Genomic DNA, 20,134 nt, shown 5'->3' on the forward strand with positions numbered 1-20,134 from the left:
ATGTTAGATTACATGAGCGGAGACCAAGCTGAGTCGGGTTACCTGTGTAATGGGGAATCAACAAAGGCTTGCATTTGGAGACCTCCACACAGCTCATGAGCCTATACTTTCAACACTGCTTTTCACCAGGGGAGTTACTTTTTGGAGATTTAAAAGATAGGTAAGACAGAGAGAGTCTTGGGGCAATGTGAGGGTTGGCCAGTTCAGGGCTCTGACTGAGATAAATAACATCAACTTATCAATAGCACAGGTCAATAGGTCTAAAGGTACTCCCACATATTGATTATATATATGTCAGTGTGTTCAGTGTCATGTTGATGCCCTCAAACAGGGAAGATCTAGACAGGACAATATCTGCATTATAAGAAATATATGAAAAGGTTGAAAATGACTTTAAAATTAGGGTTAAAAAACATTTACCTCAGACTTGTAGCAGTTCCGCTCTGTCGTCTGAAGCGTGAGCTGAGAGACTTCCTTCCTGAGGGAACAAAGAAGCATCACACCACCGGTAGAGACATCAGTATCACACCTTCATTTACATATACAGTGTGATTTATGACCACTGTCTCGTTAGCAGTATTCCTCCTTCATGACCACTGTCTCATTAGCAGTATTCCTCCTTCATGAACACTGTCTCGTTAGCAGTATTCCTCCTTCATGAACACTGTCTCGTTAGCAGTATTCCTCTAGATGTTTCAGACTGCCAAGGCTGTGAAGGCAGCATGGTTTATTCTCAGTAGCAGAATGTGGTCTGAGAGGGCAGCTAAACAACCACACTGGTTTATACTGCATGGGAATATAAACAGACACAAACAGAGGCAGGCGGGCGAGCAGACATTCACTCAATCAGTCACTGTCTCACTCAGTCACTGTCTCACTCAGTCACTGTCTCACTCAGTCACTGTCTCACTCAGTCACTGTCTCGCTCAGTCACTGTCTCGCTCAGTCACTGTCTCGCTCAGTCACTGTCTTGCTCAGTCACTGTCTTGCTCAGTCACTGTCTTGCTCAGTCACTCATTCACTCACTCAGTCATTGTCTTACTCAGTCGCTCACTAACTCACTCATATATTCAGGAGACATAAGATTTGGCATGAGTCCTCAGATCCTAAAAAAGTTCTACAGCTGCACCATCGAGAGCATCCTGACTAGTTGCATCATCGCTTGGTATGGCAACTGCTCGGCATCCAACCGCAAGGCTCTACAGAGGGTAGTGCTTACGGCCCAGTACATCACTGTGGCTAATCTTTCTGCCATCCAGCAGTCTAAGGCACTGCATCTCAGTGTTAGAGGCGTCACTACAGACCCTGGTTCGATCCCGGGCTGTATCACAACTGGCTGTGATCGGGAGTCCCATAGGGCGCACTATTAGATTAGGGGAGGGATTGGCCGGGGTAGGCCATCATTGTAAAATAAGAATTTGTTCTTGCCTAGTTAAATAAAAAATTATACCAGGCAGTGTAGAAGGAAGGCCCTAAAAATTGTCAAAGACTCTAACCACCGAAGTCATAGACTGTTCTCTCTGCTACCGCATGGCAAGTGGTACTGGAGCGTCATAGTCCAAAAGTCTCCTTAATAACAGCTTCTACCCCCAAGCCATGAGACTGCTAAACAGTAGATCAAATGGCTACTCAGACTATTTTCATTGACCCCCTTTTTTAGGCTGCTGCTGCTTGCTGTTAGTATCTATGCAGTCACTTTACTCCTACCTACATGTACATGTTACCTCAACTACCTCGACTAACCTGTACCCTCGCACATTGACTCAGTACTGGCACCCACTGTATATAGCCTCGTTGTTGTTATTTTATTGTGCTACTTTAAAAAAAAATATATATATATATATATATATATATAGCAAATATGTTCTTGCTTACTTAAAAATCTGAATAGTCGGTTAAGGGCTTGAAGGTAAGCATTTCACGTGACGGATCATGTGACATACAACATTGTAACATTTCCGTATAATCTGTAATAAGAAAGGTACAATACTTACATGTGTTTGTGCATCTCTAGTGAAGCAACAAGTTACAGCCATCACCCCTTAAATCCACCAGTAGCAGACAGTCAGCCAGTAGCAGTCAGCCAGTGGCAGTCAGCCAAGAGCAGTCAGCCAGTAGCAGTCAGCCAAGAGCAGTCAGCCAGTGGCAGTCAGCCAAGAGCAGTCAGCCAGGAGCAGTCAGCCAGGGGCAGTCAGCCATTAGCAGTCAGCCAGTAGCAGTCAGCCAGTAGCAGTCAGCCAGGGGCAGTCAGACAGTAGCAGTCAGCCAGGGGCAGTCAGCCAGTGGCAGTCAGACAGTAGCAGTCAGCCAGGGGCAGTCAGCCAGTGGCAGTCAGACAGTAGCAGTCAGCCAGTAGCATAACAGAAGCAGGGTAGTGGTTTGGGTTATAGATGACTAGACTGTCACAGTGTACAGACAGATGGCTCGTGGCTGTGTGCAGATACAGTATCAGCCAAATGAGCCAATCTCAAAGTCTCCCCAAGATATCATGGACTATGGAATGGTGACATTAGCCTATATCTATATCATGAATGACCAAAGTCCATGCAATGACAACACATAGGCAAACTTACTTGTCACCTATATATCACAGAAAAACAAAAAAGAGAAAAATATAATGTTTACGCAGAAACAGTTCAGTTTCAGGAGGTGCCAATTCAGATAAATGGTTTGCTTGCTTGACAGTACAATGTTTGTATAGGCCATTGTATAGGCTAGGCACCATCTCTGTTGACCACTTCCCTAAAGCATTAGCTGTAATGGAATGTTTTGGTGTCAGAGGCTCAGGGTTTTGCTTTGAGAGATTTCCCACCCAGCCAAGCAATAATCAATAGGGGAAACACTGTCGTCAGAGAAATAAGATGGGTGCTACACATTGTTAATGGACAAGGAGAGTTTCTGTTTCCACCCATGTACAGCTTTATTAGTGCTATATAAAATGTAAATGAAGATCTTTGCTGGACAGAGTAGCGCTGGACTGGCTATGTGAGGGAAAGATCCCAATGTTCACATCTGCAACTCCAGACATATTTTCAGCCTCCCACCACAATCTCCTCCAGAAGAATGGCTTTTCTGTTTATTGGGCCAAATAGGATCGTAAATCATCAACCAACTCACATTGCCTTCATAGAGAACTGACCGATTCCTAGTATTTCCCGTAGGCTTCAGAGGATAAGATAACCATAACCCCTTTACAAAGGCAATATTAGGCTTACTACAGGCCTATCGAATTAGCAGTTGCAAATGACATTAAACAGTTCATGGCACATGAGAAGATTGTAATACTGTTCTTGTTTCTCACCGACTAACTGGTTCGTAGAGAATGGAGACCACTATAGAGGTTGCTACTCACTCATTGGAGAGGAGCGCCTGTGTTTCGTGGGGTGTCGAACAGCAGGTGGCGGTGAAGGACCTTTGTAGGCTACGGCTACGTCATCGAAACCAGAGGCAGGGAATAGATCACGTGACAATCCCGGATGTCAACAAATGATATCAACAACAGGGAAGTGTCAACGCTTCGTTGTTACAGATTTTCCAATGGATTAACCGAGATTTGATCATTAATGTTACAGTCACTCGTGTACATTCTGAAAGGAACTATGAGTGAGTTCTGTTGATTCTACGCTAGTTTAGCTTTTGACGAAGACTTTCAACATGAGGTCAGATTCTCCTCTCTCCAGCGTCAACGTAGTGCTTGTTATGGCCTACGGAAGTCTGGTAAGTCTTAAATGAATGTGTTCTCGTGTTTTTCCTTAATATAAAGAATGCTTGACAAAACTAGCTAGCTGTTGCGTTTCTCAGGACTCCTGTGTAATGGAATTAGCTTGCTAGCTACAGTATAGAGACAGGCAACACAGCAGAAGTGTCAATCAAGGTGTAACAAAAAACAGGTTATATGACAGGCAATGAAGACGAACTGGGCACTTGTACGGAAAGCACACAACACAGTAAAATATAGCTAGTTTTTATTAAAGGGATAATTCACCCAAATGACAAAATGACACGTTGGTTTCCTCACCCTGTAAGGTATGACAGCAATCCACGCCTTGGTTTTATTTCCCTTGCTTTGGTTTTGTTTCCAAATGCTAACCTTTTAGTATTTGTGGCACAAACCCCATTCAATGGGACCGATGTTAGCATTTTTTTGCGCATCATCCGAAACTATCTCAAATTGATTCTGAAGCTCATCAAAGTCACTTATAGGTGATTTGAACATGCTAAATGGGATTTATGTCACTAATGCATTTGGAAACTGCCAGGGAAACTTAACTAAATCATTGTCATACCATAAGTTGCTTACAGGGTATTGACACCAAAATGTACTTTTGTAATTTGGGTGAACTAAGAATGTATCTATTGTGGGCAGGGTTTACGTGAGATTTTAGGTTCAAAACGTTTTGCAACGGAATGCGACTAATGAATACCCCCAAGTGGAAGTGCATTCTCCAGAGTGATACCTGCAACTAATCATAACAAACAATAATTCAAAGGGACCAATAAGATGACAGTTACAAATCATATGATTACTGTAGTTGACTTTATGGAGGCCCCTCCACCCTGTTACAGTACATGCAAGCTGTGTCAGTGTATGCTGAACAAAAATATAAACGCAACCATTTCAAAGATTTGACTGAGTTCCAGTTCATATATGGAAATCGGTCAATTTAAATACATTCAATAGGCCCTAATCTATGGATTTCACATGGCTTGGAATACAGATATACATCTGTTGGTCACAAATACCTTTTAAAATATGTAGTGGCGTGGATCAGAAAACCAGTCAGTATCTGATGTGACCACCATTTGCCTCATGCAGAGCGACACTGTTGATTGTGGCCTTTGGAATGTTGTCCCACTTCACTTCAATGGCTGAACGAAGTTGCAGGATATTGGCGGCAACTGAAACACGTTATCGTACACATCGATCCAGAGCATCCAAACATGATGACATGTCTGGTGAGTATGCAGGCCATGGAAGAACTGGGACATGCTTAGCTTCCAGGATTTGTGTACAGATCCTTGCGACATGGTGCTGTGCATGATCATGCTGAAACATGAGGTCATGGTGGTGGATGAATGACACAACAATGGGCCTCAGGATCTTGTCACGGTATCGCTGTGCATTCAATATAATGCGATTGTGTTCATTGTCCGTGGTTAGAACGTTGGGCCAGTAACTGAAAGGTTGCTAGATCTAATCTCCGAGCTGACAAGGTAAAAATCTGTCGTTCTGCACCTGAACAAGGCAGTTAACCCACTGATCCTAGGCTGTCATTGTAAATAAGAATGTGTTCTTAATTGACTTGCCTAGTTAAATAAAGGTTAAATAAATTAAATAAATAAAAAAGGATGACTGCTCATACCATAACCCCACTGCCACCATGGGGCAGTCTATTCACAACGTTGACATCAGCAAACCGCTGGCCCACACAATGCCTTCCAGGTGGTCTGCGGTTGTGAGGCCGGTTGGACTTACTGCCAAATTGGAAGTGGAAGTTACTGCCAAAAAGACGTTGGAAGTGGCTCATGGTAGAGAAATTAACATTACATTATCTGGCAACAGCTCTGGTGGACAATCCTGCAGTCAGCATGCCAATTTCACGCTCCCTCAACTTGACACCTGTGGCATTGTGTTGTGTGACAAAATGGCACATTTTGGAGTGGCCTTTTATTGTCCCCAGCACAAGGTGCAACTGTAATGATCATGCTGTTTAATCAGCTTCTTGATATGCCACACCCGTCAGGTGGATGGATTATATTGGCAAAGGAGAAATGCTCACTAACAGGGTTGTAAACAAATTTGTACACAATTATTTTTGTGCTTATGGAACATGGGACCAACATTTTACATGTTGTATTTATTCAGTGCATTTATTCAATTTGTTCAGTGTATATCTTGCCTTGTCAAATTCTATATTGTGTCACCCCCTTCTAGAACATACTCCTCTGGATAGGTTGATGTCTCTTCTAGGACATACTCCTCTGGATAGGTTGATGTCTCTTCTAGGACATACTCCTCTGGATAGGTTGGTGTCTCTTCTAGGACATACTCCCCTGGATAGGTTGATGTCTCTTCTAGGACATACTCCCCTGGATAGGTTTATGTCTCTTCTAGGACATACTCCTCTGGATAGGTTGATGTCTCTTCTAGGACATACTCCTCTGGATAGGTTGATGTCTCTTCTAGGACATGCTCCTCTGGATAGGTTGATGTCTCTTCTAGAACATACTCCTCTGGATAGGTTGATGTCTCTTCTAGAACATACTCCTCTGGATAGGTTGATGTCTCTTCTAGGACATACTCCTCTGGATAGGTTGATGTCTCTTCTAGGACATACTCCTCTGGATAGGTTGATGTCGCTTCTAGGACATACTCCTCTAGATAGGTTGATGTCTCTTCTAGGACATACTCCTCTGGATAGGTTGATGTCTCTTCTAGGACATACTCCCCTGGATAGGTTGATGTCTCTTCTAGGACATACTCCCCTGGATAGGTTGATGTCTCTTCTAGAACATACTCCTCTGGGTAGGTTGATGTCTCTTCTAGGACATACTCCTCTAGATAGGTTGATGTCTCTTCTAGGACATACTCCTCTAGATAGGTTGATGTCTCTTCTAGAACATACTCCTCTGGATAGGTTGATGTCTCTTCTAGGACATACTCCTCTAGATAGGTTGATGTCTCTTCTAGGACATACTCCTATGGATAGGTTGATGTCTCTTCCAGGACATACTCCTCTGGATAGGTTGATGTCTCTTCTAGGACATACTCCTCTGGATAGGTTGATGTCTCTTCTAGGACATACTCCTCTGGATAGGTTGATGTCTCTTCTAGGACATACTCCTCTGGATAGGTTGATGTCTCTTCTAGGACATACTCCTCTGGATAGGTTGATGTCTCTTCTAGGACATACTCCTGGATAGGTTGATGTCTCTTCTAGGACATACTCCTGGATAGGTTGATGTCTCTTCTAGGACATACTCCTGGATAGGTTGATGTCTCTTCTAGGACATACTCCTCTGGATAGGTTGATGTCTCTTCTAGGACATACTCCTGGATAGGTTGATGTCTCTTCTAGGACATACTCCTGGATAGGTTGATGTCTCTTCTAGGACATACTCCTGGATAGGTTGATGTCTCTTCTAGGACATACTCCTCTGGATAGGTTGATGTCTCTTCTAGAACATACTCCTGGATAGGTTGATGTCTCTTCTAGGACATACTCCTCTGGATAGGTTGATGTCTCTAATGTACAGAGGTCTGTGTCTCCAGGTGTTTGTGCTGCTGTTCATCTTTGTGAAGAGGCAGATAATGCGCTTCGCCATGAAGTCTCGTAGAGGACCACATGTACCCCTGGGCCACAACGCTCCGAAGGTAAGACACACACACACACACACACACACACACACACACACACACTCAGTCTGACTTATTTTTAACGTAACTTTTCTATACACGTGTTAATTTTCTCTACTTCCTGTGTCCTTTAGGAGCTGAGACAGGAGATAGACTCTGGTCTGTCCAAGGTTCAGGAGATCCGCTTTGAGCCACGCCTGTTGTCTGAACAGGACGACAGACTACAGAGTGGCGGTGAGAGAACACACACATCATGTAGATATCTTTTCTACCCAATCTACAGCTTCAGTAGCCCTCTGTAAACTCAAAAAATATGATCTATGTATGTGTTTTGCAGGTTGCTATGACTACCTATACAGAATGAGGGCACTAGATGCCATAAGAGACTCTGGTAAGTCGTCTTCTGCTGTTTCACCCTGGCCTGTACATCTCACTGTCATCATCCGAGTCCAACAGCACCCCCTGCTGGGGCATTATGTAGTAACTGGTATACTCAGTGCTGTTCTTGTGTACGACGCAACGCGGAGTGCATGGATACAACCCTTAGCTGTGGTATGTTGGCCATATACCACAAACCCCCGGGGTGCCCTATTTCTATTATAAACTGGTTACCAATGTAATTAGAACAGTAAAAATACATGTTTTGTCATACCTGTGGTATACCACGGCTTTCAGCCAATCAGCATGCAGGGCTCGAACCACCCAGTTTATAATGCTGCACATCCTCTTCACCTACTGTACTACCTTATAAATCAGTGGCCTTCGACCTATAGATCCATAACTCCAATTTGATCATAAAACATCTTCTCATCTCCTGTCAGATATTCCGTTCAGTGAGTTGGGAGGGACTCCCACAGCTGTGACAGGGAGGAGATTCCGCGCCTGGCTTCTAGATCTGAGGAGTTCCCATTCCCTGTTCTGCAGCAGCCGTAGTTCCCTCATAGACACACTGCTGGAGGGCTACCACAACGCTCGCCACGGCACCGGGGTCAGTGTGTGTCTCTCTTTATTTTATCTGGGGGAGAGAAAGATGCCTGTGTCTCCACATGACATTGTGTCTGCCACTCAGTATTGAGTGGTCTATAGTAGAGGTCGACCGAATATGATTTTTCAACGCCGATACCGATTATTGGAGGCCCCAAAAAAGCCGATACCGATTAATCGGCCATTTTTTAAATATTTTTTATTAATTAATTAATTAGTAATAATGACAATTACAACAATACTGAATGAACACTTATTTTAACTTTATATAATACATCAATCAAATCAATTTAGCCTCAAATAAATAATGAAACATGTTGAATTTGGTTTAAATAATGCAAAAACAAAGTGTTGGCTTTCTGTTCTCTTCTGTCTGAAAGACCTGACTTGTAGCTGGCTCTCTGTTCTCTTCTGTCTGAAAGACCTGACTTGTAGCTGGCTCTCTGTTCTCTTCTGTCTGAAAGACCTGACTTGTAGCTGGCTCTCTGTTCTCTTCTGTCTGAAAGACCTGACTTGTAGCTGGCTCTCTGTTCTTTTCTGTCTGAAAGACCTGACTTGTAGCTGGCTCTCTGTTCTCTTCTGTCTGAAAGACCTGACTTGTAGCTGGCTTTCTGTTCTCTTCTGTCTGAAAGACCTGACTTGTAGCTGGCTTTCTGTTCTCTTCTGTCTGAAAGACCTGACTTGTAGCTGGCTTTGGGACCTCTTCACCACTACTTGGCCATTAGGAGGTGTGTGTGACTGTGTGTGTGACTGACTGTGTGCGCGTGTTACAGTCGTCTGCACTAATGTACAGTGTCGGGGGGCTTTTTCAATGGCATGCTTTAGATGTCTGTCTTAGGGCGAGGGATATGCTAAGTGATGAGCTGAACTGTACACACACTGGAGTTGTAATGACAAAGGCATTTTGGGTTATGATTAATTGTCATGCAAATGGACACGGTTATTGTAATTTTTGAGCTTATAATGCATCTGTAAAAATTAGTTAGGACTAGAGGTCGACCCATTATGATTTTTCAACGCCGATACTTACTATTGGAGGACTAGAGAAAGGCCGATACCGATTAATCGGCAGATATTTATATATATATATTTGTAATAATGACAATTACAACACTACTGAATGAACAAAAACAACACTTTTATTTTAACTTAGTAAATTGATTTTATTGATGTATTATTATGTTCAATTTGGTTTAAATAATGCAAAAACAAAGTGTTGGAGAAGAAAGTAAAAGTGCAATATGTGCCATGTAAAAAAGCTAACGTTTAAGTTCCTTGCTCAGAACATGAGAACATATGAAAGCTGGTGGTTCCTTTTAACATGAGTCTTCAACATTCCCAGGTAAGAAGTTTTAGGTTGTAGTTATTATAGGACTATTTCTCTCTATACCATTTGTATTTCATATACCTTTGACTATTGGATGTTCTCATAGGGACTTTAGTATTGCCACTGTAACAGTATAGCTTCCGTCCCTCTCCTCGCCCCTACCTGGGCTCGAACCAGGAACACATCGACAACAGCCACCCTCGAAGCATCGTTACCCATTGCTCCACAAAAGCCGCGGCCCTTGCAGAGCAAGGGGAACAACTACTCCAAGTCTCAGAGCGAGTGACGTTTGAAACGCTATTAGCGCACACCCCGCTAACTAGCTAGCCATTTCACATCGGTTACACCAGCCTAATCTCGGGAGTTGATAGGCTTGAAGTCATAAACAGCGCAATGCTTGAAGCACAGCGAAGAGCTGCTGGCAAACGCACGAAAGTGCTGTTTGAATGAATGCTTGCGAGCCTGCTGGTGCCTACCACCGCTCAATCAGACTGCTATATCAAATCATAGACTTAATTATAACATAATAACACACAGAAATACAAGCCTTAGGTCATTAATATGGTCAAAACCGAAAAACAAAATGTTTATTCTTTCAGTGAAATACGGAACCGTTCCGTATTTTATCTAACGGGTGGCATCCATAAGTCTAAATATTCCTGTTACATTGTACAACCTTCAATGTTACTTCATAATTACGTAAAGTCTGGCAAATTAGTTCTCAACGAGCCAGGCGGCCCAAACTGCTGCATGTACCCTGACTCTGTGTGCAATGAACGCAAGTGACACAATTTCCCTAGTTTAATATTGCTTGCTAACATGAATTTCTTTTAACTAAATATGCAGTTTTAAAAATATATACTTCTGTGTATTGATTTTAAGAAAGGCATTGATGTTTATGGATAGGTACATTCGTGCAACGATTGCGCTTTTGTTAAATCATCCCCCCGTATGGCGAAGTTGGCTGTCTTTGTTAGGCAGAAATAGTCTTTAAATCAAATCAAATTTATTTATATAGCCCTTCATACATCAGCTGATATCTCAAAGTGCTGTACAGAAACCCAGCCTAAAACCTCAAACAGCAAGCAATGCAGGTGTAGAAGCACGGTGGCTAGGAAAAACTCCCTAGAAAGGCCAAAACCTAGGAAGAAACCTAGAGAGGAACCAGGCTATGTGGGGTGGCCAGTCCTCTTCTGGCTGTGCCGGGTGGAGATTATAACAGAACATGTCCAAGATGTTCAAATGTTCATAAATGACCAGCATGGTCGAATAATAATAAGGCAGAACAGTTGAAACTGGAGCAGCAGCACAGTCAGGTGGACTGGGGACAGCAAGGAGTCATCATGTCAGGTAGTCCTGGGGCATGGTCCTAGGGCTCAGGTCCTCCGAGAGAGAGAAAGAAAGAGAGAAGGAGAGAATTAGAGAACGCACACTTAGATTCACACAGGACACAGAATAGGACAGGAGAAGTACTCCAGATATAACAAACTGACCCTAGCCCCCCGACACAAACTACTGCAGCATTAATACTGGAGGCTGAGACAGGAGGGGTCAGGAGACACTGTTCTCAACGAGCCAGGCGGCCCAAACTGCTGCATATACCCTGACTCTGTTCCACAGAACGCAAGAGAAGTGACACAATTGCCCTAGTTAAAATAAATTCATGTTAGCAGGCAATATTAACTAAATATGCAGGAGGTTTAAAAATATATACTTGTGTATTGATTTTAAGAAAGGCGTCGATGTTTATGGTTTGTTACACATTGGAGCAACGACAATGATTTTTCTGCGAATGCGCTTGTTAAATCACCCGTTTGGCGAAGTAGGCTGTGATTCAATGATAAATTAACAGGCACCGCATCGATTATATGCAACGCAGGACAAGCTAGATGAACTAGTAATATCATCAACCATGTGTAGTTAACTAGTGATTATGTTAAGATTGATGGTTTTTTATAAGATAGGTTTAATGCTAGCTAGCACCTTACTAGCTAGCACATTACTTTGGTCCTTGCTGCACTCGCATAACAGGTAGTCAGCCTGCCACGCAGTCTCCTCGTGGAGTGCAATGTAATCGGCCATGATTACCGATTTGTTACCGATTGTTATGAAAACTTGAAATCGGCCCTAATTAATCACCCATTCCGATTAATCGGTCGACCTCTAGCCTATAGTGCGTGACTCCTGTCTGTCTCTCTGTGTCTGAAGGTGTTTGGAGAAGCAGAGTTTGTCAAATACAAGGAAGCCCTGAATGAACTGGCCTCTGTGTGAGTATAGACACACTGCCATTTATCTAAGCACTACTCATGTGTTTTAATGAAGGTTTTTCAAGTTTGACACGAGTAGTTATTCTTCTCTCCCCAGTGTGAAGAGCCACTCCAGTTCCACCAGTCTGGACCAGCATCACCAGTTAGCAGCTAAAGACTTGACCAGTACCCCAGAGCCCACCCCCCCCTCTCCCCCCTCCCAGGTCACATACATGCCGTCAGCTGGGCAACGCACCAAACGACCAAAACACTTCCTGGAACTCAAGAACTTTAAAGACAAGTACAACACCTTGGAAAGCACATTCTGAGAACTACAATCTCCTATGGCATAACACAAGAAACTACAATTCCCGACAACTTGCTGCCTCTGACAACTGCAACTCCCTACAACCCTGAGAACTACAACTCCCTAGAAAACAACCTGAAAACTACAACAACTTCTCTGCTACTACTTTAAATCTGTTTTGTTGCGAGTACTGGACTCACTTTTCCTTCTCTATTTCCAAAGTAGATGGCCTAGTGAAAAGACAAACTGTCGTTCTGCCCCTGAACAAGGCAGTTAGTTAACCCAGTGTTCCTAGGCCGTCATTGTAAATAAGAATGTGTTCTTAACTGACTTGCCTAGTTAAATAAAGGTTAAATAAAACGGAAATGAAGGTAGTGATAAGTACCTCCTGGAGGTGACATACTGGGGTTTGTGGTAAAAGAAGAGGTTGGTGAGTTAGTTTAGTGAGAGGCTTGTTAGTGCCAGCAGAGAGAGAAGAGACTTGGTAGGGTTGGTACTTGGTACAGTTTGGAAGACTGGAGCACAGCAGGATTAACAGTAGCACAGCAGTATAGGAATGACAGTAACATTACGCTGCCTTACTAGTCCTGAGGAAAAACACTGCCTACTATCTATCATGCATCTCACATAATAAATAGTAATAAATAGTGCACTAGATTTAAGCTGACCTTAAACATCGTTGTGAACTTTTGCACAGACTTTGCAGGTAGATCATCATGTAGGGCTATGCAAAAGAGACCAGACAAGCTACATGCAGTTTCTATGCAGAATGCATTAATGCAGTGTTTCCCAAACTTGGTCCTGGGGACCCGAAGTGGTGCACGTTTTGGGTTTTGCCCTAGCACTACACAACTGACTCAAATAATCAAATAATTATCAAGCTTTGATTATTTGAATGAGCTGTGTCGTCCTAGAGCAGAACCTGAAACGTACATCTCTTGGGGTCCCCAGGACTGAGTTTGGGAAATGCTGCATTAATGCAGTGTTAGAGTAAGACTTGTTTATAATGTGTTCAGTGCTAACTAAGCTATTGATGGACTAACGTTATAGCAGACCAGCGTTCCTCACAATGGCCCTGTAGAGCTACAGTACAGGCTGTGCAGGCTTTTGTTCCCGCCTAGCACTAACATACCTCCAATCAAGCTGATTAGTAGAATCCGGTTAGTCACTGTTGAGCTGGAACAGTACAGAAGAACTATGGATTATTCCAGTATTACTGCTAGACATTTCCAGTATTATTGTCCTGGTGCCAGCACTTGTTTAGAGCAGAGCCATGTATTTACATATATATTGCTCTGGTTTAGGGCTAGTGTTACAAGGAAATGAACATGTTACACAGTCTTGACGGTTGTCTATTTGCTGCATAAAAATGATTATACTTTTTAGAGTCTACAGTGTTTTCTTGTTGTTGCTGAAATCTTTTTTTGTATTCCATTTTTAAAGATAATTATTTAGAATAAAGCATTCATGTTAAGTGCCCTTTTTCTTGAATGGATGATTTTAATACAATTCAATTATTAAATTAGTATGTATGCATGGTTGAATACTAAAACGTAATATATTCTTAATGAGTTGGCTATAAAGCCTGGGTTCCAGTCTGATCTATTCATAATGAGGTGTGAGTTGGCTATGTAGCCTGGGTTCCAGTCTGATCTATTCATAATGAGGTGTGAGTTGACTATAAAGCCTGGGTTCCAGTCTGATCTATTCATAATGAGGTGTGAGTTGTCTATATAGCCTGGGTTCCAGTCTGATCTATTCATAATGAGGTGTGAGTTGACTATAAAGCCTGGGTTCCAGTCTGATCTATTCATAATGAGGTGTGAGTTGTCTATATAGCCTGGGTTCCAGTCTGATCTATTCATAATGAGGTGTGAGTTGTCTATATAGCCTGGGTTCCAGTCTGATCTATTCATAATGAGGTGTGAGTTGACTATATAGCCTGGGTTCCAGTCTGATATATTCGTAATGAATTGTGAGTTGGCTATATAGCCTGGGTTCCAGTCTGATATCTTCATAATGAATTGTGACTTGGCTATATAGCCTGGGTTCCAGTCTGATATCTTCATAATGAATTGTGAGTTGTCTATATAGCCTGGGTTCCAGTCTGATCCATTCTTAATGAGGTGTGAGTTGGCTATGTAGCCTGGGTTCCAGTCTGATATATTCATAATGAGGTGTGAGTTGTCTATATAGCCTGGGTTCCAGTCTGATCCATTCTTAATGAGGTGTGAGTTGGCTATGTAGCCTGGGTTCCAGTCTGATCCATTCTTAATGAGGTGTGAGTTGGCTATGTAGCCTGGGTTCCAGTCTGATCTATTCATAATGAGGTGTGACTTGGCTATGTAGCCTGGGTTCCAGTCTGATATATTCTTAATGAGGTGTGAGTTGTCTATATAGCCTGGGTTCCAGTCTGATATATTCTTAATGAGGTGTGAGTTCTCTATATAGCCTGGGTTCCAGTCTGATCCATTCTTAATGAGGTGTGAGTTGGCTATAAAGCCTGGGTTCCAGTCAGTTTCTGCTTTAACCAATCCCCTCTCTCTTACAGCAGAAACAGACTGGTATGGTACCCAGGCTCATATGAATCGTCAGTGGAGTTATCTAAAGAACCTACAGATGTGGGACCAGGCTAGAGATGTATGGATGATTGTAGCAATGTTCCTCCAATCAAATGTGAACAGCTTCAGAAGTGTGTTTGAATCTAATGAGTTGTGTGTTGTGTGTATGATTGGGACCAGAGGAGGCTGGTGAGGAGATAATGGATAGAACTGAACGGTAACTAACACAAAAAATCAGGTGTTTTATTTGTTTAATACCATTCCATGTATTCCATCCCAGCCAGTACCATGGCCTGATAATAGTGCTGAACAGGCTGCTTTATGTGTTAATGGACTCCCCTGATCTATCCTCTGTGCATTGTAATACATACTGCAGCTGCCATTCCATGTATTGCATCCCAGCCATTACTATGGCCTGATAATAGTGCTGAACAGGCTGATTTATGTGTTAATGGACTCCCCTGATCTTTCCTCTGTGCATTGTAATACATACTGCAGCTGCCATTCCATTGAAGTGGTACCACTGGACCAGAGAGATTATTGACTGATGGTGATGTCTTATGACATTGTTTTCATGGACATTTGAGATACAACTCAATTCTAGTGGTGTAGGTTACATTTCTCCCCCAAGAACATTATACGTTGCTCATTTCTTTAATAGCCTTCAACTGTAAAAGGGGAACATGCCCAAGTGTTATGGCTTCATGTGCCTTTTCTCCCAGCACTTGGTCTATCATTTGACTCACCAACAGGGGGCAGACATTCACTATGCATAAACTACAGTAGTGCACTATACATAAACTACAGTAGTGCACTATGCATTAACTACAGTAGTGCACTATACATAAACTACAGTAGTGCACTATACATAAACTACAGTAGTGCACTATACATAAACTACAGTAGTACACTATGCATAAACTACAGTAGTACACTATGCATAAACTACAGTAGTGCACTATGCATAAACTACAGTAGTACACTATACACAAACTACAGTAGTGCACTATGCATAAACTACAGTAGTGCACTATGCATAAACTACAGTAGTGCACTATACACAAACTACAGTAGTACACTATGCATAAACTACAGTAGTGCACTATGCATAAACTACAGTAGTACACTATGCATAAACTACAGTAGTGCACTATGCATTAACTACAGTAGTACACTATGCATAAACTACAGTAGTGCACTATACATAAACTACAGTAGTGCACTATGCATAAACTACAGTAGTACACTATGCATAAACTACAGTAGTGCACTATACATAAACTACAGTAGTGCACTATAAATAAACTACAGTAGTACACTATGCATAAACAACAGTAGTACACTATGCATAAACTACAGTAGTGCACTATGCATAAACTACAGTAGTACACTATACACAAACTACAGTAGTGCACTATGCATAAACTACAGTAGTGCACTATGCATAAACTACAGTAGTGCACTATGCATAAACTACAGTAGTGCACTATACACAAACTACAGTAGTGTACTATGCATAAACTACAGTAGTGCACTATACACAAACTACAGTAGTGCACTATGCATAAACTACAGTAGTGCACTATACACAAACTACAGTAGTGCACTATGCATAAACTACAGTAGTGCACTATGCATTAACTACAGTAGTGCACTATACACAAACTACAGTAGTGCACTATGCATTAACTACAGTAGTGCATGTTGATAAAAGGATATTAGAAGGGTGAGCCGGTTAAGGATCGATTCAGACCAGGTGTTAAAATTGTAAATACGGCTCTTCCGTTAGTTCGTGTTGGAACAGCAGGCAGAGAGCGCGTAAACAGTCAGCACAGCCCTTATATACGTCACAGAAAGTAGGTTGACTCTAGGAAGATCGGATCTCCGGATTGGTTCAGCTGGTTGTAGTCTGTAGTCTTCCGCCATTGGCTCAGTTGTCTGTCCGTCATCGTAGAATCTTCTTCGGGCACACAGTGTTCGTTTAAAAGGGAGATTATGTGTGTAATGTGGGAGCTATCCTGTAGGGGACCCCACAGGCTTTACTGTGAAAATACGTTGCTATGTGTTGTCTCAGTTACAACAATGCAATAGCCACGTATTTAGCAGTAGATTGGTCTCCTGCATAATAGCAATTCTTTACATGCACTATGCATAAAGTACAGTAGTGCACTATGCATTAACTACAGTAGTGCACTATGCATTAACTACAGTAGTGCACTATGCATAAAGTACAGTAGTGCACTATGCATTAACTACAGTAGTGCACTATGCATAAACTACAGTAGTGCACTATGCATTAACTACAGTAGTGCACTATGCATTAACTACAGTAGTGCACTATGCATAAAGTACAGTAGTGCACTATGCATTAACTACAGTAGTGCACTATGCATAAAGTACAGTAGTGCACTATGCATTAACTACAGTAGTGCACTATGCATTAACTACAGTAGTGCACTATGCATAAAGTACAGTAGTGCACTATGCATTAACTACAGTAGTGCACTATGCATTAACTACAGTAGTGCACTATGCATTAACTACAGTAGTGCACTATGCATTAACTACAGTAGTGCACTATGCATTAACTACAGTAGTGCACTATGCATTAACTACAGTAGTGCACTATGCATTAACTACAGTAGTGCACTATGCATTAACTACAGTAGTGCACTATGCATAAACTACAGTAGTGCACTATGCATTAACTACAGTAGTGCACTATGCATTAACTACAGTAGTGCACTATGCATTAACTACAGTAGTGCACTATGCATTAACTACAGTAGTGCACTATGCATTAACTACAGTAGTGCACTATGCATAAAGTACAGTAGTGCACTATGCATTAACTACAGTAGTGCACTATGCATAAAGTACAGTAGTGCACTATGCATTAACTACAGTAGTGCACTATGCATTAACTACAGTAGTGCACTATGCATTAACTACAGTAGTGCACTATGCATTAACTACAGTAGTGCACTATGCATTAACTACAGTAGTGCACTATGCATTAACTACAGTAGTGCACTATGCATAAAGTACAGTAGTGCACTATGCATTAACTACAGTAGTGCACTATGCATTAACTACAGTAGTGCACTATGCATTGCACTACTACAGTAGTGCACTATGCATTAACTACAGTAGTGCACTATGCATAAAGTACAGTAGTGCACTATGCATTAACTACAGTAGTGCACTATGCATTAACTACAGTAGTGCACTATGCATAAAGTACAGTAGTGCACTATGCATTAACTACAGTAGTGCACTATGCATAAAGTACAGTAGTGCACTATGCATTAACTACAGTAGTGCACTATGCATTAACTACAGTAGTGCACTATGCATTAACTACAGTAGTGCACTATGCATTAACTACAGTAGTGCACTATGCATAAAGTACAGTAGTGCACTATGCATTAACTACAGTAGTGCACTATGCATAAACTACAGTAGTGCACTATGCATTAACTACAGTAGTGCACTATGCATTAACTACAGTAGTGCACTACTACAGTAGTGCACTATGCATTAACTACAGTAGTGCACTATGCATTAACTACAGTAGTGCACTATGCATAAACTACAGTAGTGCACTATGCATTAACTACAGTAGTGCACTATGCATTAACTACAGTAGTGCACTATGCATAAAGTACAGTAGTGCACTATGCATTAACTACAGTAGTGCACTATGCATTAACTACAGTAGTGCACTATGCATTAACTACAGTAGTGCACTATGCATAAAGTACAGTAGTGTGCACAGTAGTGCACTATAACTACAGTAGTGCACACAGTATGCATGCATTAACTACAGTAGTGCACTATGCATTAACTACAGTAGTGCACTATGCATAAAGTACAGTAGTGCACTATGCATTAACTACAGTAGTGCACTATGCATTAACTACAGTAGCACTATGCATTAACTATGTAGTGCACTATGCATTAACTACAGTAGTGCACTATGCATTAACTACAGTAGTGCACTATGCATTAACTACAGTAGTGCACTATGCATTAACTACAGTAGTGCACTATGCATTAACTACAGTAGTGCACTATGCATTAACTACAGTAGTGCACTATGCATTAACTACAGTAGTGCACTATGCATTAACTACAGTAGTGCACTATGCATAAACTACAGTAGTGCACTATGCATAAACTACAGTAGTGCACTATACACAAACTACAGTAGTGCACTATGCATTAACTACAGTAGTGCACTATGCATAAACTACAGTAGTGCACTATGCATTAACTACAGTAGTGCACTATACACAAACTACAGTAGTGCACTATGCATTAACTACAGTAGTGCACTATGCATAAACTACAGTAGTGCACTATGCATTAACTACAGTAGTGCACTATGCATAAACTACAGTAGTGCACTATGCATTAACTACAGTAGTACACTATACACAAACTACAGTAGTGCACTATGCATTAACTACAGTAGTGCACTATGCATAAACTACAGTAGTGCACTATACACAAACTACAGTAGTGCACTATGCATAAACTACAGTAGTGCACTATGCATAAACTACAGTAGTGCACTATGCATAAACTACAGTAGTGCACTATACACAAACTACAGTAGTGCACTATGCATAAACTACAGTAGTGCACTATACACAAACTACAGTAGTGCACTATGCATAAACTACAGTAGTGCACTATGCATAAACTACAGTAGTGCACTATGCATAAACTACAGTAGTGCACTATGCATAAACTACAGTAGTGCACTATGCATAAACTACAGTAGTGCACTATACACAAACTACAGTAGTGCACTATGCATAAACTACAGTAGTGCACTATGCATAAGCTACAGTACTGCACTTTGCATAAACTACAGTAGTGCACTATGCATAAGCTACAGTACTGCACTTTGCATAAGCTACAGTACTGCACTTTGCATAAGCTACAGTACTGCACTTTGCATAAGCTACAGTACTGCACTATGCATAAGCTACAGTACTGCACTTTGCATAAACTACAGTACTGCACTTTGCATAAACTACAGTACTGCACTTTGCATAAACTACAGTACTGCACTTTGCATAAGCTACAGTACTGCACTTTGCATAAGCTACAGTACTGCACTTTGCATAAGCTACAGTACTACACTTTGCATAAGCTACAGTACTGCACTTTGCATAAGCTACAGTACTGCACTTTGCATAAGCTACAGTACTGTACTTTGCATAAGCTACAGTACTGCACTTTGCATAAGCTACAGTACTCCACTTTGCATAAGCTACAGTACTGCACTTTTCATAAACTACATAATATAGAAGTACATTATAATAATGAATTTAGATGTAA

The 20,134-nt window shown here is 41.6% G+C and overlaps 1 protein-coding gene across 3 annotated transcripts; it reads left to right on the plus strand.

Moving 5' to 3' along the window:
* The first annotated feature begins 3,452 nt into the window (after positions 1-3,452).
* Positions 3,453-13,700, plus strand: LOC115122678 (protein C1orf43 homolog). 3 transcript variants are annotated; one of them, XM_065027761.1, is made up of 8 exons: positions 3,453-3,717; positions 4,817-4,956; positions 7,274-7,375; positions 7,492-7,591; positions 7,695-7,748; positions 8,179-8,345; positions 11,877-11,935; positions 12,015-13,700. In XM_065027761.1, exons 2-8 carry the CDS (start codon positions 4,942-4,944, stop codon positions 12,241-12,243), a joined length of 726 nt encoding a protein of 241 aa, XP_064883833.1. In that variant the 5' UTR covers positions 3,453-3,717; positions 4,817-4,941; the 3' UTR covers positions 12,244-13,700. The 3 variants fall into 3 exon arrangements, with proteins under 3 accessions (XP_064883833.1, XP_064883831.1, XP_064883832.1); XM_065027759.1 differs by lacking the exon at positions 4,817-4,956 and having other exon boundaries at positions 3,454-3,717; XM_065027760.1 differs by lacking the exon at positions 4,817-4,956 and having other exon boundaries at positions 3,455-3,717; positions 12,033-13,700.
* Positions 13,701-20,134: the final 6,434 nt, after the last annotated feature.

This window comes from Oncorhynchus nerka, linkage group LG14, assembly GCF_034236695.1.
Source record: "Oncorhynchus nerka isolate Pitt River linkage group LG14, Oner_Uvic_2.0, whole genome shotgun sequence".
NCBI classification, from domain to species: Eukaryota; Metazoa; Chordata; class Actinopteri; order Salmoniformes; family Salmonidae; genus Oncorhynchus; species Oncorhynchus nerka.

Excerpts from the sequence above, each read along its gene's own strand:
- LOC115122678 (XM_065027759.1), top strand. The coding sequence starts at position 3,655 with ATGAGGTCAGATTCTCCTCTCTCCAGCGTCAACGTAGTGCTTGTTATG. Across the intron at positions 7,376-7,491 it reads TGGGCCACAACGCTCCGAAG|GAGCTGAGACAGGAGATAGA; the intron begins GTAAGACACACA and ends TGTGTCCTTTAG. Across the intron at positions 7,749-8,178 it reads AGATGCCATAAGAGACTCTG|ATATTCCGTTCAGTGAGTTG; the intron begins GTAAGTCGTCTT and ends ATCTCCTGTCAG.